Source organism: Rhea americana, unplaced genomic scaffold (assembly GCF_003343005.1).
Source record: "Rhea americana isolate MKP2758 unplaced genomic scaffold, rheAme1 scaffold_558, whole genome shotgun sequence".
In the NCBI taxonomy this organism is placed as follows: domain Eukaryota; kingdom Metazoa; phylum Chordata; class Aves; order Rheiformes; family Rheidae; genus Rhea; species Rhea americana.
Window position 1 is genome coordinate 108118 of NW_028186710.1, and position 11532 is coordinate 119649.

At 37.8% G+C, this 11532-nt stretch overlaps 1 protein-coding gene across 1 annotated transcript in view; it reads left to right on the top strand.

The window, feature by feature from the left end:
* Positions 1-11532, top strand: part of RALGAPA2 (Ral GTPase activating protein catalytic subunit alpha 2) — a 111240-nt gene that overhangs the window by 98577 nt on the left and 1131 nt on the right. Inside the window, exons 33-36 of the mRNA XM_085318867.1 lie at positions 100-871; positions 1338-1409; positions 2418-2541; positions 4833-4988. Of these exons, the coding sequence (XP_085174993.1) occupies positions 100-871; positions 1338-1409; positions 2418-2541; positions 4833-4988 (1124 nt within the window). The remainder of the gene's footprint in view (positions 1-99; positions 872-1337; positions 1410-2417; positions 2542-4832; positions 4989-11532) is intronic.

Genomic DNA, 11532 nt, shown 5'->3' on the forward strand with positions numbered 1-11532 from the left:
AATTATGGCAAGCTTCTAAAATGTAACAGAAATTTGTAGATGCTCTTTTTAATCAACTCTTGCTACTTCTGTTTATTATCTTTTTATTGATTGTTTTAGAAAAAAGAAGAAGAAGCTTAGAACTAATACCTTTAACCGCACGGATGGTTATGACACATCTCGTAAACCACTTAAGCCACTATCCCCTCAGTGGAGGTCCTGCAATTCTTCATAGTCTTCTTAGTGAGAATCATGACAACTCTTATGTGGAATCTTCCGAGCTGTCTCCAGAAGTCTTCAGAAGTCCAAACCTGCAATTATTTGTGTTTAATGACAGTACTCTTCTATCTTACCTTCAAATTCCTGCTGAAAAAAAAGCAGATACTGAGCCATTAGTAGCCCCCTCAGATGTAAGAGTAATTGTCAGAGATATCTCAGGGAAATACTCATGGGATGGCAGAATATTATATGGACCTTTGGAGGGCCGTCTTCCACGGCAAAGTGGAACAAAATCATTTGTGATTGCAGGCAATCCTGAGCACCAATTTAATTTCCCGAAAGACATTTCTCAAGTGGAGGAAGGAGAAGATGCTCTTGACAGATTGCTGGAAAAAATTGGTAACTCTAGTCCTGAGTGCCTTTTACATCCGCAGCGAAAGTTAAATGAGCCATCGCCTCCTCCATTTGGTATGAGCTGTGATCAAGAAAATGAAATCACTGAAGCCCTAATAAGGCAGAGTACCCAGGAAAAAGAGTATATATTTAAATGTAGTTCTGACTTTGGTATGAAGGTAGCCCATCAAGAAGAACCACACCATACTGAACCCCAAGCATCATTTTATTTTTGTAGGCTGTTGCTAAATGATTTGGGAATGAATTCCTGGGATAGAAGGTAAGAGCAGATGTTTCTGATACACGTATTTACGGTACTGTTACTACTTCTGACTTTGAAAAAAAAATTTGATTTTTTTTTTCCATCATGCCGTGTCACTACTCTTGTGACTTACAATTATCTAAGCAAGACTTGTTAGTCTGAAATTCTCTATGAAGTATTCATGGGTCTGGAATACCCTCAATCTGATTATTTTTAGATGAAATTGCAAAACTACTCTCATACCAACCTCCCCCACAAACATTCTTAAAGAGCAAGAATTACATAGCTGGCTAGTAGTCAGAAAGAGCATAGTTTTGACCTTTAACATACAGCTGCTTCACTGATAATTTTTTAGAACAACTTTTGCGGAATATTTGTAATAAAAGTAAAATTTTATATTTGCATATATGATTCCCTTCTCTTAGGTGTAAGAAGATATTATGTACTGTGTTGCATTGTCCTTTAATTTTTTTTATATTTTTAGAAAAAGTTTTCATCTTCTTAAGAAAAATTCAAAATTATTGAGAGAACTGAAAAATCTGGATTCCCGTCAGTGGTAGGTAATGTTTTTTAAGCACGCTATTGATAAAGGTCGTTTTTTCCAAAGAAAGAACAAGTACATCCCCAAAACAAAAATTAACAGAAATTACATATGATAGCAGTACAAATATTTGTATGAAAAATGGATTGTTTGCTTCTAGACAGCTCTGGAGCTAGAATGGACAGCTGTTACTGTATACAGAATTCAAAACAAATAGCAGAAACAATAATACGCGACAGCCTATTTCCTGCCCATGTCTTTAGCTGAGAGGGGAGGGAAGAAGTTATGAAAATCTTCATTATGTTGCCTAGATTCACACAAAGGAGTATTTTTCTTCAGAGTGATTCCTGTATCAAGAGCAGTACTTTAAAGAACAATCTCAAATCCGTTTCTTTATGACTGGGTAGTGGCAGAATAGGGTTCTTAATACTGCATTTCATTTTTCATTTTATGGCATATAGCTATTTGAAAACTGTCTGCAGCATTATGAAGTTCTGTTTTTCTTGTAGCCCAGGCAATTTTCATATCAAATCCTCTCAGCTTATATTCAAACAAGCCAACAGTAACTGTAAGCCTTGTAAAACTCAACCTAGGTTCTCAAAATAAATAAACATTTTTTCTTTCTTGTGTATCATCACCCCATAATTAAAATTCTGTAGGTCAAATTATACTCTCATTAACACCTGTGCAGTCTTATTGTTGTCAGTGAGGCTGCACAGATGTAGGTGATTAATCTTGTAATTGGCACTTGGTAATCAATTCCTGTGCTGATGCCCAGAAAGAATAGACCCTGCTCAGTTCTCTGAACTGTGCTGTCTCTGAAGCCTGATCGGGGGGGGGGGGAAAGTGCTGAAAATAAATTTCTGTGACTGAAGTTGAGTGGTATATCTGTATTCATAAAAGCTGACACCTAGAGTAAAACATGATCACTTGTTCATGTTCTTCAGAGTGCAGATGATCTTTTAAAATAATTCTGAGCCAAAACTTCCTTTAATTTTTGTTTCCTTTTATGTCTGCTTACAGCCGCGAAACTCATAAGATTGCAGTGTTTTACATTGCCGAAGGACAGGAAGACAAGTGTTCCATACTGTCCAACGCCAGGGGAAGCGAGGCCTATGAAGATTTTGTTGCTGGACTGGGCTGGGAGGTAATAGTCATAGATGCAGGCAAACTCTAACATGTTTAGTTTGAAGACTTAAGAAAATCAACAGAAGTCAGTTAAAATAGGTACACRGAAAACAAATTGCATATATAACTTCATATGTTTTTAATTCTTAAAAGCAGCATGAATTTTAATACATAGTAATTAATATTTTGTTCTTAAAAGATCACTTTATTTGGCAGAATTCTGTAAATCCAGTGAGATGTTTTAGAAAACTGTATATATAAAGAAGGTGAAAGCCTTTTTCAAAGTAGTTTAGTTTACATATGTGMCATCAGAGTTCACTTCAGAATTTCAGTGTTTTTGTAGGAAACTGCACTTCTGTTTCTCATCATAACATGAAAAAAGAACCTGGGAATTTTTGATTATTAAATCAATTACTGTAAATACTGGGTGTTACAATTAGCGGGTTGCAAAACATTGAAAATTTTCACCTGTTTCCTGTGAGTTAGAATACGCAGTAGGTTATTTTAGGTTTCTGTTAGCTGGTAAAAATGAGAAAGCAAAATAATTAGTTAAGAAAGACTAGTTTGAGTTCAGCAGAACAAATTCATCTCTCTGCTTTTAAGTTTTCCTTTCTTCTGAAACATCTTATGCATCTTTATCTAGAAAATGGCCTTATCTAAGCCAGATTGTAGGAACAGATACTGAAGATACTTCCACAAACGCTCTCTTCAGTTCGGACTCCTATGGGCTAGGTGACCCTTCAGTAGTCCAGAAGTTATCCTCTGTTTAACATCTTCAAGATGCGTTAAGTGTGTCCTTCGGATCATGGAAACCAGTGTGACCAGTCGGTGCGATTCGTCTCAGCTAGCGAATGGCACGTAGCTGCTTGTTTTGAGCAGAAAGTTCCTACCTGCCCGGCAGCCTCGGTCCTGGTGTTCCAGGATGATGTTCAGAAGAAGTCAGTGGTTTGGGTTTCTTTTTAAAGAGTCATCTACAGCCGAGGACAGTAGTGGAAGAAGAGATGATTATGGTGACTTACATAAGCAAGTCTGAAGTAGAAACTTGAAAAATCAAGAGTAATTTATCCATTTCTTCTATGAAAAGATAAAAATTGTAATTAACTCTTTTGAGAGTGATGTCCCAGAACTATAGGATTTTAAACAAATCAAGATTCCTTTTTTTTTCCTACTTTTCCCTCTTAATATCTCTGAAACTGTTGCTGATCTTACATGCTTCATACTTTTTCTCCTCAAGTCTTTAAGAATCTCTACCTTTTGGTCATTTTTTTTCCAGCCAGCATTGGTTCAGCCAAGAGAAGAAGGAAGTCYTTTAAATAGTAGCGATTGTTGCGTATCTTCAATGTAAGGAGGAAACTCTGAGTCAAGTTATAAAAATCCCCTGTCAAGAAAGTCGTCAGACCATTTGTTCATCAAGCAGTAGCGGGAGCAGGAGGAAGGGGAGTGAAGTAGTTAAGTTTTAGAGCATTGGTTTTTTTGATGGTGAGGGTTTCCTGTTTTTTTTTTTTTTCTTTAAAGTGTCTATCTCATGTTGGAGATACTAATTTCCACTACCACTTCATGCAAGTTTTAGGCACCTATCGGACAGAAAAGATGTGCATCACTGTGCCATTCTTCCTAATTCACTTGTTTGCTTTCACTATCTTGGCATGCACAAAATACAGTGCCTTATAATACTATTTGTTATTGCTATTGTTACATATCCTTCCTGTTTTTGATGGACAAGTGGTCCTGCAATTGGCATTTCTACTTTCTGGACTGTTAGAAGCTATAGAAGACAAATATTCTGTTGTCATAATTTCAGCTCCTCTCTACGTCTTCATGTGGTCAAACCACATACCCAACTATAAGACTGTTGTGCAGAGGACAGGAAAGTTTGTCTTTTCTTTGCATTGTTGAGACATGGACATTTATGTTTTTGGAAATGCATGGTAGCTCTGTTTCACATATAATGATCTACGGATATAAGGGAAGCAAAGTTTTCAGGGAGAGGTCACAGTGGCTTAGCATGACAGAATTCTTTTGCTTCCTTGTTGCTGGTTGCTAGCAGAAAGATACAACAGCTAGTCATGTAACCATTTTTTAGATAATTGCTTGGTAACTAGTTAAGAGATGTTTATTTTAGAAAACATCAAATACAGGAATGGGAAATTGACAGATCCTGAAATCTTATGCAAAGATCACATAAACTGTATAGGAAGACTTCTCTCTGAGAGGATTACAGAATTCTGGAGTGGTAAATTCACAATTAAAGCTTTGATACAAAAATAAATACTATTTAATTTCTTGTAATTACATCTCTTAATCAATTAGGTTGATCTTTCATCACATGGTGGCTTTATGGGCGGCCTGCAACGTAATGGCAGCACAGGACAGACAGCACCGTATTACGCTACCTCTACTGTGGAAATCATTTTTCATGTGTCTACAAGAATGCCATCGGATTCAGATGATTCACTGACCAAAAAGGTAAACCACTTGCTGAGTATTTCAAAGCATTACATGTAGTCTTTGCATGCTTAGATTAAAGTTTAAACAGAAAACAGATTGTGCTAAATTGTCCTGGCAGGCCATCTTTGCTCTGCGGCACAAGGTGCTCTGCAGCTAGATTATCTGAATTAAATGGCACCTAAATTCTGGATTCTGGAATACAATTAACATTTCCATGGTAGCCTCCAACAGCATTAGTAACAGTATTAGCAATAATTTCGTTTGTATGTTGTCTGTCTGCCAAAACCATTGTAGTTTGGTACAACAGAAAAAACAAATGCAGCATGATAACACCCTACAGAAGAGATGTCCAGAAGATAACAGAAAAAAAGAGAAGTGAAAGAGAAGTGACAAGCGTAGTACCAAAAGCAGCCAGCTGATATTTAAAACTATTATCCCGTTAGTCACAATTCTGACAAACAGAGTCTACTTCAAAGATGGCCGGAACCCAGCCCAAAATTTTGTTGGTTACACTACTTAATCATTTGTCTTCCCTAATAAGGAGTGATTTGAGATTATGGTGCTTGCCAGCTACTGTTTAGAGTCAAAGAAGATTTTAGGTGCATACCAAATCTTTCCCTTTTTAATTAGGATTGGCAACTTGTCCTGTGTAGATTGTTAATATGCATGAATAATGCTACCACAGCCATCCAGTCTGCTACATGATACAGTTGCACTCTGAAAAGTATCTATATACTGTTGAATAATTTTATTTGTTGTCCTATTTCTTAAGAAAAAAAAAAAGAAGAAGAAAGAAAAAGCTTTTCTTAGAACTGAAAGGGTGGAATTCCTAATTACCTGTCCTGAAAACTTGCCCAACCTTTTAGGAGTAAAGCTAAACCTTTTCTTCCCTTTGCTATTTATTGTAGAAAAAATAGTCCATTAACAAAGCTAGGTTTCTCTGTACACATGCAACTCATTAACTTCATATTAGGGGATTTTCACAAGAGTGAAAAAGAGTGTAATCTGAGTACTTTGAGATAGAGAAATAAGGCTGTGGTACACATTGAGAGGCTGTATGGTCCACACCATTGTACCTAGGAAGGCTCATCTGTACTTCTGTTGTTCCTGGGAGATATTTGTCAAGCTTCTAGTTTAAAAACTCCAATGATGAATGCTTTACAGTTTTTCTAGGAAATATATTCCAATGCTTTGCTCCTTGTACCATGAGTGAATTTCTTCTTTTGTTTATTTTGGTTCAGTTTAAGCCTATTCATTCTTATGAACAGAATATTCCCTTCCTTTTGCAACAGACTTGCTCATGTTTGAAACTGCTATCGTGCTTTGCCAGTCTTATTTATGGAAGTATAGCAAGGGCAGTGAAATACCTAGCTGTTGAGTAGTACATCACCTAGGAATGGAGGGAACAGTCTGAAAGAGAACTTGAGGAAAACAAAACTGAGTTTTGCTTGCGGACAGTCTGTTTTACTTAGCACTAATCTTCACTGATGTTGGTGATTAACATAGCCATTGAGAGAGTCCAAAATTGTTTTGTTTAATTGTCTTTCCTAAATTTGCTTTAGCTTTTAGGAAGCAGACTTCATAAGAAACAAAAAGCCAAAGCATTTAGTAGCAGGCAGCCTCCAAGTCTTGAAGGGTTAGGAAACAAGGCCAACTCCAGTATGTATTGTCCACGGAAAATACCACAAATTAATTGCTTTGAAACTTAGGAAGATTTACTGTTGGAATGGGAATGTTGCAGGGATCAGGCTGTATTCCTGTAAAGAAGGACAAGGCTCTGAGCCACAGAATGTATTTTCATAGTGGACCCCACTTTAAGTGGGCAGATGGACCAGAGGTATTTTTTAATAAACAATATTCTATACATCTATAAAGAACGGTTTTATTTGACTTGCCACAGCTCTTTTGTTAACTAGCATATATTTCTGTGCAAAGTAGTGTATACTTCTTAATAAACTGTACAAAACTGCAGCTGAGAGTGGAGGCAAGATGCCTTTCAGAAGCACTGTAAAAATTCTGGAAGATTGGTAGTTCTCTAATTCTTTGGCAATGGTGATGGAGGAAGGAGACCTCATTTTGAAGCCAGTGGTTTTGGCATGAGTGTGCATCCAGACTGCTTCTAAAGACAACTGCACATTGTTTAAGTGCTTTGAAATATAAAATTTGCAGTGTCCGTTTCTTGAAATTTAACTTCTGAATCTTAGCTGCAAGCAGGCCATACGCTTGCAGGCAAATACAGTCACGCTTTAGCAGCGAAATTCCTCAGTTCTCTCTGAGAGTCCCATGTTGATTTTGGCAGCTTGTCCACGTGCAGACCACAACTGGCATGAGCTCTCAAAAAGATGCTCGTGCCTGACTGCCAGGTAGTGTTATAAACAGAAGGAGAAGGTACCTGTTTCCCCCACTTGTTTTGGTTGAGGTGGCAAATGGTACAACACCTGAGTGCGAGTTGGGCTCAAAGGGAACTTTGCATACGGTGCAGCCAGTGGTGAAGGTGCTTCCCAGATTTTGGTGCCACTCAACATTATTGAAAGTATTTGAATAGTTCCACGTGCTCACAGAAAAGTTGGTGTGTGATGGACCTGAGTTCTCATCTCAGATGTATGGAGCAGTGCATCAAGATGTGGGTCTCTTATGATTAAAAAATTATATTTTCTTATTTCAGTAATGCGTCTACTTCATAACACTGTGTAGGGGCAAGGTAGATGGCTATGTTGTCACTGAGCACCTGCTTCGTTTTTTTTTTTTTTTTTTTTTTTGCAGCAACGAGAATACAAGATAATGTTAGAAAACAGTATTACACGGAGGAGATACTTGTGATCTGTTGCTGTTTAGTATGAGATGGAGGTCATATTTTTTTTTTTTCCTGTTGTGTTCTATCAGATAGGCTTGCGTGGGTACATGAACCTGTTTGAGATATGGTGATCTAAGCTACCCTTTTTCTGTAGGCTCTCTATTTCATTTCTGTGGCTTCTTCTCTGCTTATTTTGCCAACAGACAGGCAAAAAGAATTCAATACCAGTTTGCTTGGCTAGCAAGCTCCAGAGCTGAACAGAAGGTCTTACCACCTGCTGGCCAAGGAAGTAGTACAGCAAGCCGTAAATTCTGTGAGCTGTGGAATTAAGCAGATGCAGTAATTCTACTTAAATATCCTGTTATGGTTCCTTACTTTTACTGAACACAGGAGGATAAATTCATTTCTGGTATAAATTCCCCAGAATAAGTGCACTTCCACTGAGGATGAATTTTTTTTCAATATAGTTGCAATTTGCAGTTTGTCTTTATACGCTGGTGTATTGTATTGCTTATTCAAAAAAAAAATCTCCAAATAAGACTTAGCTCTGAAAAAAAAAATGTTTTCTAGTGAAATAAGCAAAATTCAGCTGATACCTTTCACTGCTGTAGGATACAGCATCATTAACTCCAAACTTTTTTTTGCCTGGGTGTCTTGTAGCAAGAATGAAAATCAATCATAGTAACAGCATCCTACAGTCCTCCGTCTTGCTCTAACTAAATTGTACCTAACAGTTTAAAAAAGAGCTGCAGAATTCTTAAGTGATTTATTCCATCTTCTCCCATTGTCATAGCAGAACGTTTTCAATTCAGAAATCTGGTTGCAACCCCATACTGAACTCTTGCTCCTTCGCTGCAGAAATTTGTTAGCTAGAGCTAGATTAGATTTTTAGCAGCTAATCTAACTGCTGTAGGGGTTTGCAAAGTGGGGACAGAGCTGTGCTATTGGATTTGTCCAATTCATTTGACTCCAGGACTATAATTGCACTTGTGTCTTACAAGGCTTTTATAGCCTAAGGCTGGCGAGCAGCAGAAAAACAAATTGGCAGTGATACAGTAAGAGTGAAAGGGAATGAAAGGCACACATTATCAGTCTCCAGGCAGCGCTGCTCTGGCAGGAAGTTCCGTGGTTAATTTACAAATAAAACTTAGATTTTAGGACGGGCGCGCTGTGGGGCAAACAAAGGGGATGTCAGGCCTGACTGTTACTCAGTAAAAGTAGCAGCCGTGCCTACCCAAAAGCAGAAATTCTGCAGTCAAACAGACGACTCCCTTCTGGAGCCAGCTGGCTATGTAATGCAATTAGTAGGAAAAGGAGGTCAGGCTATTAGGTGTGTACCGTGACCGGTGTCAGGCGCGGCGTGTTGCCTGGCAGGCTGCAGGCAGCCCGGCGAGAGCAGAGCGCCTGAAACTATTTGCTCGAGCGAGCGGGCGAGGAGAGGTGGCGCGCGGCGAGGCTCCCGGCGCGGAGGCGTTCTGTGCAAGGCTTGAGAAAGGAGCGGCTGCTCCGCGGCCGCCGAGCGCGCTCTGACGCGCAGATTAGAGCTGAGGAAACGCAGGCGGGATATGATTGATGAWAGCCTAATTCAAGTCCGAAACTATACATTGATCCAAGTTCCATTCATTTATTGCTCAGGCGAGTGGAGGTATCAAGAAATTGCTGGGCTTGAACACTTGCAGTAGAAAACATGTATTTTGTTTGTATTAGTGAAATTGCTTTAGGCTAAAACTTAGTTTTATTCATTATGCTTTCAGTTAACTTGAGGAGGGGAAGAAATTGCAAATAGCTTGAAGAATTTCTATTGCTGGATATTTGTAGAGAGATCATTCAGGTCAGGAATAAATTAAAAAAAATCAGGGTATTTTGTGTGTGTGTGTGTGTTTAATCTTATTTTCTGGCTGTTTCGCAATTCGTCATGAGGATTTTTTTCCCCCCCTCTCCATAAACCTTATGGAGAGCATAGCATAAATCTTTCACTCTGTGTGTTGTCTTTGCTTCTTGGAGCTGTATCCAAAACTTGCTTGCTTACGTCCTTGGGGGTATTGAGCCTACCACATAACTTGTATTTTTAATGTGTGATAAGGAGACTAGCAGCTGGTATGCTGTCATTCTTAAGATTATTATAATGGATTTTATCAAAGAAATGATCTTCCGAGACAAAAGATCTTTGATTCAGACCAACTTTTTATTTGTCACACTATACCTTATAAATACAGTGAGTGAGAATGCACAGCTGGACTCATTTGAAAGCATAAAATACCTAGCGATAATGATGGTAATGTGGGTTGTGGCAAAGGTAGTAATTTCTTACTACACTATGATACTTGTGAGATTTTGAGCTGTTAGCCCTCATTTGCTGTCTAAAGCAAGCATAACAAGCATATGTTCATCTAACTTCTCTCTGTTCACTGAATTTTGTTCTCTTTTATATAATACCAGGTATAAAGTGTTGAGGGATTCCTGAGTGTGAAATGTATTTAATCATTATCTGAATAATTAACTGAACTAAGAAAGATCTTTTAAAAAGTGTTCAAGCATATTTTGATTACCAGTTTTATAGCTTCATTTATCATTCTAAAAGTAACATGAGGCAACATAGACCCTTTACTTCACAATTTGTTTTTGCATAAAATAAGAGTTGATTTCAGTTTGAATTTCCCTATGCAACCGGATAATTATGTTACCTTACAGAATCCTGTTTTCATATTTATTTGTTAAGCTTGTGAAACGAGAGGTGGTTAAATGCAGCTGCCGTGAGGTTTTTAATGAGTTGCTCAGCTAGCCCTGGAGCTTACCTGGGCACCTGAATGAGCTGGGTACCTGTGTTGGACATCGTAAATTTTGGGGCGCCGTTTACGGATTCAGTACCATTGACCTGCTCTGAATACAGCTGGTGTAAACTGCACCCTTATTTCTGTTAGCTTTTCTAGTAAATTACAGCTTAGCTTCGGCTGTATTTGAAACAGTCTTGCCAAGTGCCTAGATTCGCAGTATGAGTAACCTGTTGCACACTAAGTATTGTAGCCAGATGGATTTTTTTCTTCTTCTTCTTTTTTTTTTTTTTCCCCAAATACCAATCTGGATGCACTGAAAAGAGTGGCATTTACCAGTGATTGCAGTGAAATCAGGATTTCACTGTACACTTTAATTACTAATTAGTTTTTGTATGTATTAAGTCTGTACTGTGATATTATTAACGTGAACGTTTTCTTGGATGTTGTTTGACTTTCAGTCCATAATTAAGAACATACAAGAGGATGCACAAAATTCAGGATGACTGTGAGAATAGTAATGTATGGTAATTTTTATACATCTAAGAAGCTCCAGTAGTAGTATTATTAAAGTGTCCATATTTTTTGTAAGACAACTCGGAAACCCATTTATATTTTCTTCAGACAGAATTAAAAATTTCTTTCCTTTAGAGATGTAAACAAAATGTAATTCTTCTACTCCATTTAAAAAAAAATGAGCATCTGAGCCGTTCTATGAACTTAGCTTTATTTTGCTTTGCTAGAGTGTAAACTGTTGGCAAAGTTGATGGTTTTTAACACTTAATTCTTACAGTCTTGCCAGGCTTGTTTTCCTTGCAACCAGAGTACAATTTGCCACCCAAACTTGTAGGGATGTAATTCTTCACTTTTAAAGATGTTACCTGGTTCTGAAGAGGGAAAAATCTTTGATAAATGTGGGCTAATACAGGGCCTGCAGAGATTATTTAACTATTATTTATCTAATGAAAAATCATGTTTTTTTTTTTTTTTTTTTTTT